Source organism: Mesoplodon bidens, assembly GCF_964165515.1.
Source record: "Mesoplodon bidens genome assembly, chromosome: 1".
NCBI lineage: Eukaryota > Metazoa > Chordata > Mammalia > Artiodactyla > Ziphiidae > Mesoplodon > Mesoplodon bidens.
Window position 1 is genome coordinate 113,425,838 of NC_138176.1, and position 20,646 is coordinate 113,446,483.

The 20,646-nt window shown below is 43.5% G+C and overlaps 1 protein-coding gene across 1 annotated transcript in view; it reads right to left on the reverse strand.

Moving 5' to 3' along the window:
- Nucleotides 1–18,678, reverse strand: part of LOC308626940 (uncharacterized protein) — a gene marked incomplete at its 3' end in the record, with an annotated part of 19,089 nt that extends 411 nt beyond the window's left edge. The window contains exons 1-3 of the mRNA XM_081252508.1: nucleotides 18,430–18,678; nucleotides 992–1,097; nucleotides 287–416 (exon numbers count right to left, since the gene is read on the reverse strand). Of these exons, the coding sequence (XP_081108634.1) occupies nucleotides 287–416; nucleotides 992–1,097; nucleotides 18,430–18,655 (462 nt within the window). The 5' untranslated portion in view covers nucleotides 18,656–18,678. The remainder of the gene's footprint in view (nucleotides 1–286; nucleotides 417–991; nucleotides 1,098–18,429) is intronic.
- Nucleotides 18,679–20,646: the final 1,968 nt, after the last annotated feature.

Genomic DNA, 20,646 nt, shown 5'->3' on the forward strand with positions numbered 1-20,646 from the left:
GTTCCTCTCTAAGTAGGTCTCTCCAGTGAGCTGCTTATTATTTTTAAAAATAATATTTCTTTATTTTGGCTGCAGCATGCAGGTCTTAGTTGCAGCATGTGGGACCTTTAGTTGTGTCATTCGGGCTTCTTAGTTGCAGCATGTGAACTCTGAGATGCAGCATGCATGCAGGATCTAGTTCCCCGACCAGGGATCGAACCCAGGCCCCCTGCATTGGGAGCTCAGAGTCCTACCCACTGGACCACTAGGGAAGTCCCTCCAATGAGCTGCTTTAGAGTCCCCACACCATGGAGACTTGCTTCCCCAAGAGTTGGAGACCCAAGAGACCGGTGGAGATGGTGCAATGCCTTTTATGATGAATGCTTGGAAGACACACACTGTCACTTCTGCAGTCAACACAGACCAGCCCTGATTCACTGTGGGAGGGACCACAGAAGGTTGTGAATACCAGGAGGCAAGGGTGTTGGGGGTCATCTCATAGGCAGCTGGTGCAGTATATTATGCAAATATGAGAAACAATACTGTTTGTAAACAGTTTTGGGAGTCTTCACGGCCCCTAGTATTCTCCATGGCCCCTGAAGACAATGAAGAACAATTTGTCATTCTTGTGGGAAACATGGAATTAGTAGGCTGTGATCTTTGTGGCTCCTGAGCAAATGTCCCCAAGATCTGTGTGCCCCTTTCCCAGAATGTTTACATATTGCAATAAGGAAGGAGAATACGTAATGTCTACATATTCCCTGTTAGAAGTTCTTCTTTGTTTAGAAAGTATGCTAACCTGCTTTCTACATTTCAAGTAAAGAAATTGTCAAGAAAGTAATAATTGGTTGTCACTAAGGGTGTCCTGTTTTTTATCCTCAAGAAAAGTATTAAAATGCCTCTCTTGAAATCCTAAAATTTTCATTTTGTGCTTAAAGGTTTATAACGAGTTAACCCCAAAAGAGGAATAATCCCCAATTTAGGCAGATCTATTAATTCATCAGATACTTACGGAGCTCCTATTATGTGCCAGGCATTTTTGTAGGTGCTTGGGATAAACTGATGAACAAAACAAAGGTCCTTGTCCTGGGATGGTGGCAGCAGGGGCAGACTATAGACTATAGAGATAATAAAGAAATACACACAAAAAAAGAAATACATTTTACTGGCACCTGGAAGATGGTAATTGCTACAGAAAATATGAAAAGTAGAGCAGGGTACGGGAATTGGGAATGTGGGACTGAAATGGGGCAGGTTACAGTATTAAATAGCAGTATTTAAACAACTGTTCAGAATTACCAAGAGCACTAAAGGGAGGAATAAACAAAACCATCCTAATATATTAACTAATCACGATGTTCCTTCCAATTACCAAGATGATTTAACCTATGAAGGAAACTTCACTGGCACCTGACAGGCCTTTTTAGCATCTTCATCTCTCACCACAGTGGGAGCTGCCTGTATCAACTGTTGATAGGATCAGCAGTCATCATTCCACCTACTTGTTATCTCTTACCACCTGAAAAACTTTAGTGGGTAAAGATCGTAAGAGAGACAATCCGTATCATGGAAAGAATAAAAAATTTAAAACCCAGAGATAAGGTAAACAGCCTGTGGAGTGAACAAGTTAACAGAGAATTAGAATTAGGGAGAGGCAAACCGAGGATGGTTGGTCACTCTGATTGCAATTAAGTGTGGGAAGGGCTATGAGAAAGGAATCATAGAGAATGACGGCAGCACAAAGGAGGAGTTATCTGACCCACCCCACGGAGTGGCTGCGGGATTGAAATAAAAGGGACCAGAGGGGGCTTCCCTGGTGGCGCAGTGGTTGAGATGTAGGGGACACGGGTTCGTGCCCCGGTCCGGGAGGATCTCACATGCCGCGGAGCGGCTGGGCCCGTGAGCCATGGCCGCTGAGCCTGCGCGTCCGGAGCCTGTGCTCCACAACGGGAGAGGCCACAACAGTGAGAGGCCCGCGGACCGCAAAAAAAAAAAGGGGACCAGAGGGTGGGAAGGGCATTCAAGTGCATCCTAGGCAAAAATAAATAAATAGTAAAACAACCCTGAGACAGTGATGACATGGCAATTAGGGAAATGCAAGCAATCTGGTAGGACCTTAAGAAAGTTAGGACTGGGGAATGGTGAGAAGGTGATCATCACATGCTATGCTAAGGAATTTAGATTTTATCCTGCAGGCTCTGAGGAGGATTTTTTTGTTTTCTGACTACAAAAGTAATACATAATTATAAACAGGAATTTGGAAAATTCAGAAGAATATAAAGAAGAAATTAAATCACACCAAATACCAATCATATATTGCTTTTTTCCATTAAAACATATTGGCAATCATACTGTAAATACAAATTTATATCAGTTTATTTTCACCTAACATAGAACATAAGCATTTTCGCATTTAATTAGTAGTCTTAGAAAATATAACTTAACTGTACAATCATTTGTTCACACTATAATTTCTTACCCGTTCTCCTCTTATTGGATGTATAGGTTGTTTCCATTTTTCTACTATAATAAATAATACTGGCACTTCTGTGCATAATACCTTACCCCCATTTCAGATGATTTCCTTTTTAAATATTATTCTAAGGCTCTTTGTACATACTGGCATTGTATCAATGTGTATGTCTGCCTTTAACAAGTACATTTCTATCTCATCTTACCTACCTTAGCATTTAAAAAAAAATTATTTTCTAATTCAAGGGGCGAAACGTTTTTTTATTAGTGAGATTAAATATTTTTATGTTTATTAGGTGCTTCTGTTTCTTCTTCTGTAAATTATCTGTGTTATTTTGCCTCTTACCTATTTGTAAGAGCCCTTTATATATTAAGGATATTAATCCATTATATTTGTGGAAAATATTTTTCTCATTTTAAAATATTTTTCTCATTTTTCTTGTCTTAATTTTATGACTTTTTGGACATAAAACATTTAAAATTTTTATGAATTCAAATAATCAGTATTTACATTTTTCCCATATTTTAGGACATTTCTAACCATGAGATCTGATCAATACAGGCATACCTCAGAGATGTTGTGGTTTCTGTTCCAGACCACTGCAACAAATCAAATATCGCAATAAAGCGAGTCCTATGAATTTTTTGGTTTCCCAGTGCATATAAAAGTTATGTTTACACTATACTGTAGCCTGTTAAGTGTGTAATAGCATTATCTCTAAAAAAAACAATATTCATTCCTTAATTAAAAAATACTTTGTTGCTAAAAAATGCTAACCATCATCTGACAACTCAGGGTTTGGATAAATACCCAGAAGTGGTATTGCTGGATCATATGATAGTTCTATTTTTAATTTTTTGAAGAACCTCTATACTGTTTTCCATAGTGGCTGCATCAATTTACATTCTCACCAATAGTGTACAAGGGTTCCCTTTTCTCTATGTCCTCGCCAACACTTGTTATTCCTTGTCTTTTTGATGAAAGCCATTCTAACAGGTATGAGGTGACATCCCATTGTGGTTTTGATTTGCATTTCCCTTATGATTAGTGATGTTGATCACCTTTCCATGTACCTGTTGGCCATCTATATGCCTTCTTTGGAAAAATGTCTATTCAGATCCTCTGCCCATTTTTTAAAACAGGGTCCAATTCTTATTTGCCAACAGCGAAGGAAAAATTACCCTTGAATATCTCTTAAATAGCCAAAAAAGAACAGTATGTGTGAGTTTGTGCACGCAAAAATCTGTGGGTTTTTTCCTCCTAATTCTTTGTCATTAATGTTTCCCTGCAGCTCTTCAATCATTCACTTTCTTCCCCAAGGAAACCATCTTGCTTAGTCACTTAAACAATAAAGTTCACTTCTCTGGGCCAATAGTTAGGAAACCTTTAAAATCAATCACATCCTTTTCAAGGGTTTTAGGACTACTTGGCAGCCTTTGCCTAGGGCACACACTGTCCAAGTAATGTGTACTATTTAAATGATTACTTCTCTTTCTTTTTCAGCCAAGAGTTGAATTCTTTTAAGTTAAGAATCAATTTAAATGATGTGGCAGATAATCTTTGCAGAAGAAAGCCTTTTATCCACCACCAGATGGAACTCTTTTAACATCTCAGTCTGAGGCATCTTGACTCTTGTATTTTGATTATCCTACTTGTTCGGGGCTTCTCCGAGAAGAAAAGGAGAATAGATACTACCAAATTGTCTTACAAAATGGAGGCTGGTGTAAGGGGAGCAGAATGAATAAGGAGGAGAAGAAGAGGGGATGAGGTTAGAGATGTAGTCTCCAGCAAGAATATGATATATATCATGAAAAGGATTCTCACTTTCACCCTGAAATGGAGAGTACTAACTTGATGGCTTTGAGTGGAGGAGTAGCATGATCTGCCTTATGTTTTAGCAGGATCACTCACATTGCTGTGTGGAGAATGGACTGGCTGACGGGGAGGGGTATCTACCAGGAACAGGAGAGGAAGAAGAGGAGCGTCATCTACACTCTGAGACAAGCTACAGAAGCAAGGGCCAACCAGAAAGTGGAAGAATGCATCCAGACGGGAACTAAATGGACCAGGTCTAGCTGAGGGGTGCAAAGGGTAGACGGAGGGGATGCAGTGGTGTACCACCCAGATCCCCCTTTCTGGATGGAGAGCGGACTGCCGATGACTCTCAGTTGAATCTCCTTTTGGGAACTGCTCTTAGCTGAAGGGTGCTGCCTTACCCAAGGGTACAGCTCTCTCCCCTGAGGCAACCTGCGTCCGATGACGATTTAAATAGGGGTGAAAAGATTCGGGGTAACTAAAGAACCATACCATGGCCTCTGTTGTAACTGCTTCCCAGTTCAACTTCTTCCTCTGCCCAATCCTGCTTCCCTCACTCCCTTACACGTGTCTCCAAGAGCAGTTCCCAGTAAACCTCCTGCCCACTACCTGAGTTTGAGTCTGTTTCCTGGGAAACCTGACCTAAGACCGTGATTCTGTTAAAATGTAAATAAGACCACCCCATTTCTCAACCTAAAATCTTGCAAAGGGTCATCAGTTCACTCACAGGGAAACCAAAGTTCTCAAAATAGACTACGGGTCCTCTAACCTCATCCCCTATTGCCCTCCACCTCACTGCCTTTGTTCCAGAGCCATATTGGCCTCTTTGCCATCCCCTGAATATGACAGGTACATTCCTGCCTCAGGACCTTTGCACTGTTTGCTCCTTTGGCTCTTTCTCCAGATATCTTCATGACTCACTCTTTCTCCTCCTTCAAGTCAGCTAAATTGCTACCTTCTCAAGGAACCCTTCCCCATCCTTTCCAGTGAAAATTACAACCTCCCCCCACCACTCCTAACCTCCATTATTCTATTCTACATCACTATCACCCTCTAACATACTGTCCAATCTACTTATTTTTTTTAATTGTCCCACATAGAGCAGGAGTTTTTCCCCCTCCATTTTGTTCACTGCCATATCCCAAAACATGGTACTTTGTAGGTGTTGCATAAATATTTCTGAGTGAATGAATGTAGAAATCCTTACCAAATTAACTGTAGTAATCCATGGCATGTGGTTACCCAGGGATAGCGTAGCAGAGACACAAGCTTATAGGTGCAAGCAGAGGAAGAGGAAATTACAAAGGACACTGAGAGGAAGTCAGAATACAGGAGGAAACTGGGAAAGTGTCACAGAAGACAAGGGTGAGGTGGGGAGGGAGGACAAGCAAATGTGAACAGTGCTGTCACTGTATGAAGTGAGGTAAACACTTATAGACTGAATGTGTCCCCCACATTTATACACTGAAATCTAACCCCCAACAGTGATGGTATTTGGAGGTGGGGCTTTTGGGGGTAGTAAGGCCATGAGGGTGGAGCCCTCATGATAAGATTAGTGCCCTTATAAGAAGAGGCCAGAGAGCTAGGTCATTCCCTTTTACCAGTTTCTACAACAAGAAGTTGGCAATCTGCAACCGGGAAGACAGTTCTCACCAGAGCCCAACCATGCTGGCACCTTGATCTCAGACTTCCAGCCTTCAGAACCATGAAAAATGAATTCCTATTGTTTATAAGCCACCCCATGTATGGTACTTTGTTATAGCAGCCCGAACTAACTAAGACAAAGACAGAAAGGTGTCTACTAATTTGATGTTGCTAGGTAACTCGCAGTTTTAAGCTAGTTAGGGTACTGTGAGCTGAGGGAAGAATGATAAGTAATGAAGTGGAAATGGTATATGGATTACTTTTTCACAAAGCTTGGTTGTGAAGACAGGAAAGAGGAAGATCAGAGCTGGGAGAAGGGCTCAGAATGAAGAAGTGTATGTGCATTTAGGTGGGAGCCTAAGACTAACTTGAGTATTTTATATGATGTATGGAAAGAGTCAGTAATAGCCATATAATTTATCATCCACATCAGAGTTTTAAGAGAAAAAGGGGACAGAACAAGTGCTAAATTGGATAGATGCCAGGACACTGGGGAATTTCTGTAAATGTGGACATAGGGTCACCCTATCCAAAGCTCAGGTTCTCCCTCCAATTCTTTCCCTCCTTGAACTTGGCAGGCGATTGCATTTTCTACCGGTAGGTGGCAGTAAAAAGCTTGCCTCTGGGCTTCCCTGGTGGCACAGTGGTTAAGAATCTGCTTGCCAATACAGGACAAATGGGTTCGTGCCCCGGTCCGGGAGGATCCCACATGCCGCGGAGCGGCTGGGCCCGTGCGCCATGGCCACTGAGCCTGCGCGTCCGGAGCCTGTGCTCCGCAACGGGAAAGGCCACAACAGTGAGAGGCCCGCGTACCGCAAAAAAAAAGCTTGCCTCTTTTTTTTTTTTTTTTTTGAAAAGGCAGCTAAGTATTGATAAAGGTTAGTTTAGCCCCAGGCGTATGCTGAAAACAGATTTCAATTTAGATTTTACTTTGGGAAAATTCATTTTGTACCTTTTTATGAAAAGAAACATCTCTATCAGTTTTCAAAGAGGAAATAATATTTGAGCAATTATAAAATGTTAGTTGTGTTGTATTTTCTGAGTCATTCTACCTTTAAAAGATGAACGTCTCTCTTCCTCCTAATACGGAATAACTTCTATCAGTGTCAGCAGTTCAGTTTCAGTACGTGCATTGCTCTATGAACACACTTCTTATGTGTATACATAAATTTTTAGCCAAGTCCAATTTTGATAGATCTTGGGGGACCTTGCTATGGAGAGATTATAAATATTTTTAAATGATTACATATGATACCAAAATTCTTGTTGTCAAAGATAAGACTAGAGATGTCCAAAGAGAAAAACTTTTAGAAGTTGAGAATGGTAAAGTGAAAGAGCACACATTATTCAGGCCATCCTGGCAGAATCTACTTATCAAAAGACGTAAAATTCAGAAAACTTCGTAAGAAAAAAAAAACAATTAGAATAATGCTTTGCAGGCCCATTAGACAAAGCTGAGTTCAAAACCCAGATTTGCATTTATGAATTATGTGACCTTGAGCAAGGAAAATACTTAACCTCTTTGTCTCAAATTCCTAATCTGTGAAATGAGACTCAGAGGGCATACTTCAGTGAGTTGTTTTGAACATTAAATAAGAAGACATATGGGTAAAGTCGATAAATGTGTTTCCTGCTCTCCTCTAAACATGAATATGAAGACAGCTAGACTAAAATGAGGTTAATGCAACCTTAACCCTTGGAAAATATATCACAAGGTTAAGAAAATGAAATTAATTCTAACAGTTGCTTTAAAACAAGCAAACAAACAACAACAAAACCCCCCAAAGGACTGGCCATACATTAATTCAGTATTTTTTCAACTTTACAACTTGATCCCAATTATTCAGGTACATCTTGACCCAGGGACAAGTTTCCCTACAAGGGAATTTGGGGACAAAAAATTGCAACGTTTGGACTAGGGCCAGAATTCAAACTTCGAGGGCTGAGTCTTCTGCCTTTTTTTTAATTTAATGAGCTGCATTACTCTGTCATTTCCTCCATTTCCTCTTCAGCTTAATGGAAATGCTAAAAGCCATCCACAATATCAACCATAGCAAATTTCATGGCTAGCGGTCTCAGTCCTGGAGGATCTACCCCAGACCAATGCCCTGATACATTACAGAGGTCACGGTTGTTGAGACGGATCCTTCGGCCAGCCTGGAATTGGCAAAGCTAGAGTCACTAATGGCTTTGACAACAAACAAGAAGGTCCGTTGTCTCTGTAAGACTCCCTAAAATGCCCTTATTCTAGGAAATTCTACTGGCTCACTTCATTCATCTCATGATGCAGGCATTTTATCATCTGACATCATCACAAGCAGAAGAATGGTGAAGACAGTACAGTAAGATATTGAAAGAGAGAGAGAGAGAGACCACATTCCCACAACTTTTATGACAGTATTTTGGTATAACTGTTCTATTTTATATTTTTATCTCTCTTACTGTACCTAATTTATAAATTGAACTTTATCATAAGTATGTATGGATAGGAATAAACATAGTGTATATAGGGTTTGGTACTAGCTGAATGCTAGTACAATGCAATTTCAGGCTGCTGAAATTGGGGGTCTTGGAACATAATCCCCTGTGTATAAGGGGGGACTAGTGTACACATTTCTCAAATTACAAAATTCCATAACTTAATACTCTTAGAGTGACTTGGGTTTATGCACACAGGAAGAGATTCATTTGTACTCTTCTCTGCACTGATTTTTTCACCTTGTTTCTCCTTGTTCACTTGGTACCTTGAGATATGTTAGGAATCTTGCTTTTAGGAGATCAAAGAAAAAGAAAAACAAGTTTTTCTCCCACACTTCTGTGTTTTGTTTAGGTTAAAAATCAACATTGTTTATAAATTTGCCCAAGATACATCATTAAAATTACTTCAAAGCTTTCTGACCAAAATTTGTACAGAGGAGCCTTGTGGTGAACTGCAGAGTGATAATTTTATAAGAAATGAATTTCAAATGCTAGCAGGGAGGATGGTACTAGGTTTCCAAAATGACACTACACTAATTCAGCAAGCATATCTTAGAGCCATTCTGAGTCAGAGGACAGGATGATATTTTGATTTTAAAAGATAAAAGGGTAATTCCAGGGTTTCCTTGGTGGCACAGCGGTTAAGAATCTGCCTGCCAATGCAGGGGACATGGGTTTGAGCCCTGGTCCGGGAAGATCCCACATGCCGCGGAGCAACTAAGCCCGTGTGCCACAACTACTGAGCCTGCATTCTAGAGCCCATGAGCCACAACTACTGAGCCCACGAGCCACAACTACTGAAGCCCACGTGCCTAGAGCCCATGCTCCGCAACAAGAGAAGCCACTGCAATGAGAAGCCCGCGCACCACAACAAAGAGTAACCCCCGCTCACCGCAACTGGAGAAAGCCTGCGCACAGCAACAAAGGCCCAATGCAGCCAAAAATAAATTAAATAAATAAATTTATTTTTTAAAATCTAAAAAAAAAGGTAATTCCAAATAGCTAATTATGCATGGGGATCATTATTCGTACTGACATAAGTATTAGGGTGAGTTTCCTCTGTGACAGCGGTGCCAGATCCCATCTTACACAATGCTAAAACAGTTTTTCCTTCTGGTTTATACACAATGAGGTGACTATCTCTTTCCCCTGATGAATTCATGTTGGGATACAAAACCTATAATTACCTGCCATGGAGACGGCAATCAGATGCTCCAGTGACCTCATCTGATTTCTATAAAGGATTTGGCAGTGCAAGTGGTGTTTCTCATGAAGTGTGAAAACCTGGTTTGGAATCCTAATTCTGTCACTTGCTAAAAGTATAACTTCGGATAAGTTACTTAATTTCTCTGAGCCTCAGGTGCCTTGTCTGTAGAACATGAAAAAGAATGCCTACCTCATAGGACATTTGAAAAATTAAATATAATACTGTATGTGAAAACGCTTGGCAGGTGCTTAGAAAATGTTAGTTTCCTTTCTTCTAGGAGGCTAGAGGAACACAGAGGGTAGAGAGCTGTATTAGTTAGCAATGGCTGCGTAAGAAACCACACCAAAGCTCAGTGTTCCCTCTTGTTCATGTACCTGCAAGTCAGCAGGGGTGACAGCTGTGGATTGTGAGTTGGTTGGGTAGCTCTGCCTTGCTTGTCTTGCTCTGCGGCCCATGCTGAAGGGACAGCCACTACCTGTCCCTGTTATGGCAGAGTCAGAAGCACAGGAGGGTTGAGCAAAAACATGCGAGCTCTCTGAAGGTCAGAACTGGTGTGACGTCACTTCCTCCCACAGGCCACGCCCAGTCAGTGTGCGGTGAAATACATGCCACCTCCAGCAGGGGGAGCTGTGAAAGCCACATGCTAAGGGCATGGATGCAGGGAGGGTGAGAATGGAAAAAACAAGCAACCTCTTAGAGAAGCAAGAACAGCCCCCAGACCTCATGGGAAGGGGACTGGGCCAGTCAAGGTCAGGCTAGTAAAATGCCCTTGTACCCTCTGAGTGAAGGGATCAGGAAGGAGGTCCGTGTGGTCTAAAGGGACAAGGTGGCATGAAAGTGTCAGCCACTCCACATTTGCAAAGCTGTAAACAGTGGGACAGTGAGACTGACACAGTACAGAGGCCCCTGCAATGTCAGATGAGCTCCTTGGTCTAAAAATAGACAAATGATGATGATGAAAATCACTTCTCTGCTATAACACCCATTTATCAAATGACATTCACAAAGAGGTTGATTGTGAATATCTGCTTCCTGAATTAAGGGACACACACAGATTCTCTTCTTTTTGATCTGGCCTCAGGGAGGACATAAAGGCTTCCCTCTGACCCCTCATTTTACTCTCCAGGAGGACCTCTGATATGATTCAAGGAAAAACATGAGCTTCTGGAGGACACGTGCCACGATACTTTTGGGGGTGGCAGAGTCTTGGGCGGGAGGAGGGAAAGGGCCACTGTTCTCCTCTTCAACTTGGGCTTCTCTTGAGCTGCCCATGAGTTTGGAGGGACAAGGCTGGGCTGGGTGTCTTTTTTTTTTAATATAAATTATTTTAAAAGTTATTTATTTATTTAGGCTGTGCCGGGTCTTAACTGCAGCATGCGGGATCTAGTCCCCCAACCAGGGATCGAACCCGGGCCCCCTGCACCGGGAGTGCGGAGTTTTACCCACTGGACCACCAGGGAAGTCCCTGGCCTAGGGTGTCTTCAGCTCAGGAGAGCTTGGATCTCTGAAGGCAAACAGGATGATGGGGAAGCCCAAGAGGAAGGAGGATTGATGCCTAGGCCTGCCTCTGCACACTCCTCCGTAAATGCTGAGCCGAGCATCTGCCGTGTAGCAAGCACTGAGTGGAAACGCTAGCGAGGCAAAGACTAGTAGATAGATGGGCTAATAAACAATCAAAAAATGTTATCAGCACTACAGGGAAAAGGAAACCCAGGTGCTGTTGGACTACACCAAGCTTGGGAAGGTTAAGGAAGACTTCGGAGAGGAGGTACGACTCCTAGGGTCAGTATGAGAGTTGAGTACAAGTTCTAGGTCATAAGAAAGGGTGAAATCTTTTAGGAGTTTTCAAGCACAGCCCATGCACACCAGAAATGAGAAAGTGATAGAACATAAACTCTAACAGGGAAAGAGAACAGGGACTTACTTGTAATACCTCCTGTGGATATGCCTGGCCACTTCTCATAGGTTTAACTCCTTTTCAATCATTTCACAATTATTATGCGCCTGAATCCAGCAAAGTGGAAGACAGACATGGTTCCTGCCCTCAAGGAGCTCGGCCAGTCCAGGAAAGGACGATCAGTGTCACCACGGAGGAAGGACGAGGTGTTTGTGAGCCTCTAGCAAGGGGGCATGACCATGTGTAAAGCATGAGGAAGTCTGGCAGAGGAAGACGGAGCGAGCTCGGTGAAGCAAGGGCAAGGGAAGAGCATCCCAGAAATATAGATGCTTCAAGTACTATATAAGAAAATTCAATTCTGCTGTATAGCAAACAAGAAAAGCAACTGGGATAGATAACAAGCAATTAGCTTGTGAGGCAGAGGCAGAAAGTATAAAATGTTTTAAGGACTCAACTGTAAGACATGTTAAAGATAGAATAAATGAAGCACATGGGTGCTAAATATAGATAAAAAGGATGAAACAACTGAGAGTGTCAGTGATACACTGAAGGGCTGGGAGCACCAAAACAGACCTTACATATTCATAAGGCACGAGTCCTGCCACCTCTAAGTTGACGGTGATGCCATTCCTACACTGGCCATACCTGTTGTCACCTACCCTGCCCCATGTATGCTCTGCCCCCCAAATGCAGCTAAAAGGCCTGGCGGATGATCAGGCTATTGGGAAGCTCCACGGGCTGGGTGTACTTCCCAAGTCTCTCTGACAGGGAAGGTTATGTTGGCTCCAGGCACCTTTCACCTGCTGACTCCTCCTGTCCAACCCCTACTCTGGCCCTCGTAACCACATCATCAGCGAAGAAGGATGGTGTGGCAGAGGGAGAAACAAGACAACCAAATGTGGGGGGGACGTCCCTGGAGGTCCAGTGGTTAAGGCTTTGCCTTCCGATGCAAGGGGTTCGGGTTCGATCCCTGGTCGGGGAGTTAAGATCCCACGTGCCTCGAGGCCAAAAAGACCAAAACATAAAACAGAAGCAATACTGTAACAAATTCAATAAAGACTTTAAAAATGGTTAAAAAAAAAAAAAAGACAACCAAGTGTGCAGAACACAGGGCTCCGGTGGTGTGCTCCTTCCGCCCTGCCTGCAACCCATGCTCAGGGTGCTAACCTACCCACTGTCTTTCCCCTTGCTTCTTCCTGTGTCTTTTAAGTGGATCTGATAACCCACGCAAGCTCCTTCACGTGGTATGTGAGGCTTTCTGTTCTGTGGCCCCTGGGAGGGTCTGCATGGCAGTGAGCTGGAGGCCACCACTGCATCAGAGTTATTTCCTGCATCACATCGTGCTTCGTGAGTTTTTCCACAGGTCAGCAGCCTGAGGGTGAAGGGCACCGAAAAGATTATCGTGGGGTTTATCCAGGGTTGGGATTCTGCCTGATGGGCTCAAAGAAGGCAGGGTCAGGGAATCTAGGAAATCGGCAAGAGGGAGGTTGAAGTGATGGATCGCAGACTCTAATTTGATGAGGCAGAGAAATGAGGAAAAGAAAGGATTGTGTGACTGCGAGGAAGTAAGGGATCTGTGTGCTGGATGCCTCCCCTCCGAGGGGATGAAGAAGAGGGATGAATGTGGCTGTGAGTGAGTGTCAAGCCAGAAGGATGAGCTAGTGGAATGTGGGCCTTATGTTTATCATATAGACATAAGGTAATCTGTGCCTTCTGTTTATTGTACAACCTTGAAGTGATGACGCACTTGCGGTTTGGAATCGCCTTAATGGCACGTCCATCATCTTGGCGCTTAGTTCTCAGCACTTCATTCCATGTCTCTGCAATGGCTGGAAATCCATTGTGCTAAGACATCCTTCATTGTTTTGAATCCACCACCCCCTCCTTTGTGATTAAACCATCACACAACTAACTCACAGCTTTTAGCATGGGTTTTCGTATCTTTCTACTTCATTATACTACACATTTATAAATGTCTTGACATTCAAATTGTTTCAACATTTTACTAAAATGTCCTGTTTTATATATATATATATATATATATATATATATACACACACACACACACACACACATATATATATATTTATATATGGAGAGAGAGAGAAAGAGGATGGATAAACAACAAGGTCCTACTGTATAGCACAGGCAATTATACTCAATATCCTGTGATAAACCATGATGGAAAAGAATATTAAAAGAAAGTATATACATATATAAAACTGAATCACTTTGTACAGCAGAAATTAATACAACATTGTAAATCAACTATACTTCAATAAAGAAAATTTTAAAAAACATAAAATGTCCTGCTTTGATCCCCGAGCTACGGACCACCTGGCCTGAGAATCATAAACTAGAGACACCCTGACTCCTGAAACTATGACTAAGAAACGTCACAGAAATGTCACAAGATGGGCTTCCCTGGTGGCGCAGTGGTTAAGAATCCGCCTGCCAATGCAGGGGACATGGGTTTGAGCCCTGGTCCGGGAAGATCCCACATGCCGCAGAGCAACTAAGCCCATGTGCCACAACTACTGGGCCTGTGTGCCACAACTACTGAAGCCCACATGCCTAGAGCCTGTGCTCTGCAACAAGAGAAGCCACCGCAATGAGAAGCCCGCGCACCTCAATGAGGAGTAGCCCCCGCTCGCCGCAAATAGAGGAAGCCTGCGCACAGCAACGAAGACCCAACACAGCCAAAAATAATAAAAATAAATAAAAAATTAATTAATTAAAGGAATTATCTAGATGATGATTAATCCCAGCCTATTTGTTTTTCCCCTTTAAAAAAAACCCTAACACAAAGACCAAATTGGAGTGGCTCTGAGATTTGTCTCCCACTCCCTTGCTTGGTGCCCTGCAAACAAATTCTTACTTTGCCGCAAAAAAATATTAAAATATCCTGTTTTAAAATTGAACTCAACAAGTAATTAAGGAGCTGCTGAGAGTCAGACACTGAGGAAGGCCCTGGGTCTAACGGTGAAAAGAGAAACACAATGCAGGGTGCTAAGGCAGCGCTCTTGGGGGTGGGGACCGTAAGTGGCATGCAAATACGTACAGCAGATAAAGGCAGAGCCACTCTGATTCAGGACCACCTCCAAAGCAGCCCATCTACCTGCACACATTTGAAACCCTCTGTCCCAGGGGATGCTAACTTTGTCGTAGGTAGAGCTGAAGCTTTATTCCCTTCTCAGAGTTATCCAACATAGTGAATTTGGGGGATAGCCTCTGGCTCATGTTTTTACACTTTATGTCTCTGTGTGTGTCCATCAAAATATGTAATATTGTTTTGCTTTTCAAATTTACCAAAACAGCATATTTTAATTATTGTTCTATAACTTGCTCGTTCTATTTTTTTTTTTTTTTTTTTTTTTTTTTGTGGTACGTGGGCCTCTCACTGTTGTGGCCTCTCCCGTTGCGGAGCACAGGCTCTGGACGTGCAGGCTCAGCAGCCATGGCTCACGAACCCAACCGCTCCGCAGCATGTGGGATCTTCCCGGACCGGGGCACGAACTCGTGTCCCCTGCATCGGCAGGCGGACTCTCAACCACTGTGCCACCAGGGAAGCCCTTGCTCGTTCTATTTTTAATACCTGTCTTATGTGATATGTGTGGACCTAATTTGTTCATTTTGGCTGCTGTTTACTATGAGATTGCATCATTGGATGACTATGTCACAGTTTATTTTGGCATTTTCCCAAGGGATGGACATGTGTACAATATTTACAATCTGCTAGGCACAGTTCTAAGGGCTCTACAAATTCTCGTTCATGTGTCCTCATAGCAGGTACTATTATTACCATTCTTATTTTACAGATGAGGAAACTGAGACACAGAGAGGCTAAGTAACCCATTCAAGGTCACACAGCAGATAAGTGGTAGAACTAGGATTCAAACCCAGGTTATCTGTCACATCAGGGTCTTCATCCTAATGGCTGAGCTGTGCTGCCTCTTTAAGGTGTTTCCCTATTAAAGTCTTATTGTACTTACTGTTATGCCTACTGTCTTATGCACATGAGCGGAGGTTCTTTCCTAGAACTGAGATTGCTGAGTCCAGATGAGATCTCTCCTCGTGATGAGTTTTTACAGCGTTAACTAGACTGAGGAATAAAGCATCAGAGGAACAATTCTGAGACTTTGACAGAATTCAGAGCAGTTAAACAGTTCTTCAACGTTTTATCCAGCTCTTAACTACAGGCTCTGTTCTGTCACTGTAATCATCCAAGAGGAGGTTAACAGACTACGAACATACTTTGAGAGAAGACAGAGTGGCCACGTCATATCAGTGGCCCACGTCAAAACTTCTGAATTCCCTCCTTCTCATCACAAATGCACTGTCACACAACTGTATGTTGCTGCACACCCTATCCAGGAATTGGACATTTCCTCTGTATAATTTCAGCTGGTAAATTTCACTTATTAGCCTGCTAAACCACTTAGGGGATTCTGTATTACTCTATATGTCACTCTATACATTGGCCTAAACCAACAACGTCCAACACATTTTTGCAATATTGTTACCATAAGAACAGAATAGCTTTTGGTTTTATAAATGTCCAGTACAACTGGTGTAAATCTTTGAGAATATTTGTGTAGGTACTATCTTCCCATTTTCTTCTTCTCATCCTGGAACAAACTATTGCACCCTTAGACATCAAATGGAAATAGAATTGGGAGCTTTTTGTTAACCCCTTTGAAGGCTTTTTGCTTTGGCTGCGTCTGAAATAGCAAACACAGACCATAACATGCACCTCAGAAATGGTGAGGTCCATGCTTGCTCTTTCTCCCTCTTTGGTCCATTTCCGGGCCGCTTCAGGAGGACATGGGAAAGAACTGATTTGTGTGTCTGATTCAGGTACATCCTGCCTTCATGGGCTTGTGTTTGAAGGCTGGCTCTCAGCTCACCAGTACAGTGGTCCTGAGACAGGCTGGGACCTAAAACCTGGGACCTGCGACCCTTCGCTACAGTGCTTGCACCTGGACAAACGTCTCCTTGAGCAACAAAATACAAAGAAACGATAAGGGACTAAAAATAACTGCACATATGCACAGTTGGAGCAAATTTTGAAAAACAAGATACAAAAAGACCAAAAACTCACTGCCACTTCTGAGGAGTTGGGAGCAAAAGCAGGGCACTGGGCGTGATCCCTGCACACAGCACCACCAAGGGACTGGGCAAAACACCTAAGCCGCCCCTCCAGCCCGAGCCCTGGACCCGCTCCCACCCTCACCCCATATAAGGGACCAGACTGCCCCCCTCCGAGCACAAGCAAAGGCACCTGTTACTTGTTTTCACTCCCTTGTGCTGCAGCGCAAGTCCCAACAAGGCCTCGCCTGAATTCCCCTACTGGCCTCTTATCAATTTCTGCTGATTAAAGAGTCCAAGAACCCAGGTCGGTAACAATCCTAGTCCCTTAATCTCTGCAAATTGTCATTTCCTAATTTGTAAAATAGGGATAATACCACCATTTTATTGACTAACTAGTAAATTCATGTATCAATTCAACAATTACTGAGTTCGCAAAGTTCCTATTCTCAAGTTGCTCACCGTAAGGGAAATAAATGTGTGTACTTGTGTACATGTAATGCTAGAGAGGAAATCTTAATTTCTTAGTAGGTTACAAGAGGTACAATCCTATTGGGTGGATACTTGGATATTCCCTTTCTGAAGGGAGGACCCCAGCATTTGTAGGTGAACTGGTGCCCACAGTATAATGTTCTGATTCTAATAGTAATCTTGACAGCTCACTCCACTGACAGATGCCTAGAGTCTTTATAAGAGGAGTCTTGACACCCTTGTCATTGCAGCACTATTCACAATTGCCAGGGGACAGAAGTAACCTCATGTCCACGGAGGGATGAATGGATAAACAAACTGAGATATGTCCATATAATGGAATATTATCCACCCTTAAAACAGAAGTAAGGGGCTTCCCTGGTGGCGCAGTGGTTAAGAATCCGCCTGCCAACGCAGGGGACACAGGTTTGAGCCCTGGTCCAGGAAGATCTCACATGCCGCGGACCAACTAAGCCCGTGCACCACAACTACTGAGCCTGTGCTCTAGAGCCCGCGAGCCACAACTACTGAAGCCCATGCTCCACAACAAGAGAAGCCACCGCAATGAGAAGCCTGCGCACCACAATGAAGAGTAGCCCCCACTCGCGCAACTAGAGAAAGCCCGCATGCAGCAACGAAGACTCAACGCAGCCAAAAATAAAATTTAAAAAAACAAAAACAAAAAACAAGTAAATCCTGTCTTATACTACAACGTGGATGAACTTTGAGGACACGATGCTAAGTGAAATGATCCAGGCACAGTAGGACAATACTCTATGATTCCACTTCTGTGATGCATCTAAACTAATCAAAGTCATGGAAACAAAGCAAAATGGTGGTTGCCAGGGGCTGGGGCCAGGGAAAAACCAGAGTATAGAATTTTAGTCTTGCAAGATGAATAAGTTTTAGAGATCTGTTGTACAACAATGTGCATATAGCATACTGCAATGAATACTTAAAAACTGTGAAGAGGATAAATATACATTATTTTTTAAATTAATTAATTAATTTATTTTGGGCTGCGTTGGGTCTTTGTTGCTGCGCGTGGGCTTTCTCTAGTTGCAGGCAGTGGGGGCTACTCTTCGTTGCGGTGCGCGGGCTTCTCATTGCAGTGGCTTCTCTTGTTGCGGAGCACGGGCTCTAGAGCACAGGCTCAGTAGCTGTGGTGCATGGGCTTAGTTGCTCCGCGGGGCATGTGGGATCTCCCTGGTCCAGGTATTGAACCCATGTCCCCTGCAATGGCAGGCGGATTCTTAACCACTGCACCACCAGGGAAGCCCACGTTATGTGTTTTTTAACACACACACATACACACACACACACACAAAGGGAGTCTCGGCTCTAAACTTCCCCATGTTGGGTACGACTAGTTCCTACCTTCCAATTTCTTCCGCTTGTCTGCTTTCAAGGTCCTTTGGATCTTTTTTGGCATCTCCGCTGAGCCCCTTGAGACAACCCTCATTGTCCATCTTGCTCCGGGGTTTGTCTTTGACTTGCAAGAACTCGACTCCATCCGGAAACCACCTCGTCCTCTGAGGCCCGGAAGAAGGTCGCACGCCAGGCAGGTAGGAAACTGCATTACGGAGACCCTGCGCATGCGCATCCCCTACCGAGCATCCTGGCTGCAGCCCTCCTCCCGCACCCCTCCCCAAACATGGGAAATACCTGGAGAAGGTCCTGGGCACTTTGCTTCTTTCTCTCTCCACTTTCCATCCACCTGCTTCCTCCAGGTAAGAGTATTCTCAGCTCCTTGAGGACGTGTGAGCACAGGGCCACCTGGAGGGTCACGTGGTCCAGCATGGGTCCCTGTGCCCGGCTCCGAGGGTACTCAGCTCCCGTGTTAACAAAGATCAACTTCGGAGGAGGATAGAGAAAATGGAGGTCAGGTCAGGGGGGGAATAATCACATGATTTTCAATCCTCTCCCCTTACTGTGGTGGCCGTGAGGGTCCAAAATGAAAATCCGAAAAACAACAAAAATGCAAATCAGACCTTGTCACACCCTTTCCCCAAACTCTCTGTGGCTCTCTGTTGCTCTCCGCGAAAAGTTCACACTCCCTGCCTCGGTTTACCTGACCCCTCATCACCACCCTCTCTCATGTCCCCGTTGGCCACTTCTAACTCCTCGTCCAGGGCTCCAAAACTGCCTGGAGCTACCAGACCGCCCTCCCACCCCGGACTTTTGTTTCTGCGTTTGTCGGGTCCTCGGCCAGCTCTCTGTTCCTACAGCTCTTTCGCCTGGCTAATTCCTACTTATTTTTCAAGTCTTAGCAGAAATGGAGCATTGACCATGAAGCTAATGAAGCTGAAGCTTCAAGGTCTGTGCCAAGCCCTTGTACCTAATTTGTAAGCTGGTATAACTTTTCTTAAAGTGGGTCTGCCGAGGTGTATAAGCCTTAGTTAGGCGTCACAAAACCTGAGTCTCTTTCTGGATCTCAGAGTATACAATCCCACCTTCCTAACTCCTTAAAATGGGGATCTTGATCTTGATCTCCTACATGAGTCCACTGATCCCACCCCACCCCTCCCCTCCCCCTCCCCCTCCCCTCCCCCATCAACAGCCCTGCCCATGACAGCCTATAAACCATTTTGGCCTGAAACTCGTAAAGAAAAAGGAATCTCACCTGTCTTTGCCGTTTGAGTGCCAAGCTACAAAGTGCATAGTAGATAGTAAATAAAAATGTGGCGAATATAGGCATACCTCAGTTATTGTGTTTCGCATTATTCCGCTTTGCAGATATTGCCTTTTTTTTTTTTTTTTACAAATTGAAGGTTTAGGGCAATCTTGCGTCGAGCAAGTCTATCCGTGCTATTTTTCCAACAGCGTTATTTTTTTTTTATTTTTTTTTAAAGTTTATTTATTTATTTTTTAAATTAGTTTCTGCTTTATAACAAAGTGAATCAGTCATACATATACATCTGTTCCCACATCCCTTCCCTCATGCATCTCCCTCCCTCCCACCCTCCCCATCCCACCCCTCCAGGCGGTCACAAAGCACCGAGCTGATCTCCCTGTGCTCTGCGGCTGCTTCCCACTATCTATCTACCTTACGTTTGGTAGTGTATACACGTCCATGCCTCTCTTTCGCCTTGTCACAGCCCACCCTTCCCCCTCCCCATATCCTCAAGTCCATTCTCAAGTAGGTCTGCGTCTTCATTCCCGTTTTGCCCCTAGGACCTAGAGTCTGTCATACAGAGTGAAGTTAGTCAGAAAGAGAAAGACAAATACCGTATGCTAACACATATATACGGAATTAAAAAAAAAAAAAATGTCATGAAGAACAGCGTTATTTTTTTACTAAGGTATGTACACTTTTTTTAGACATAACGCTATTGCACACTTAATAGACTACAGTATAGTGCAAACATAACTTTTATTTATACTGAGAAACCAAAAAATTCGTGTGAGTCGCTTTATTGCAGTGGTCTGGGACCCAACCCATAATATCCCTGAGGTGTGCCTGTATATGCCCTTCATAAGCTGATTTGGGGAAACAATGCCTTTTATGCTTTCCAAGGTATTCCATAAAACCTCTGACAGGAATGAAGAGTGGGGACTAGCAGGAAGAAAGCTCCAGAACATTGCCCTGGGAGG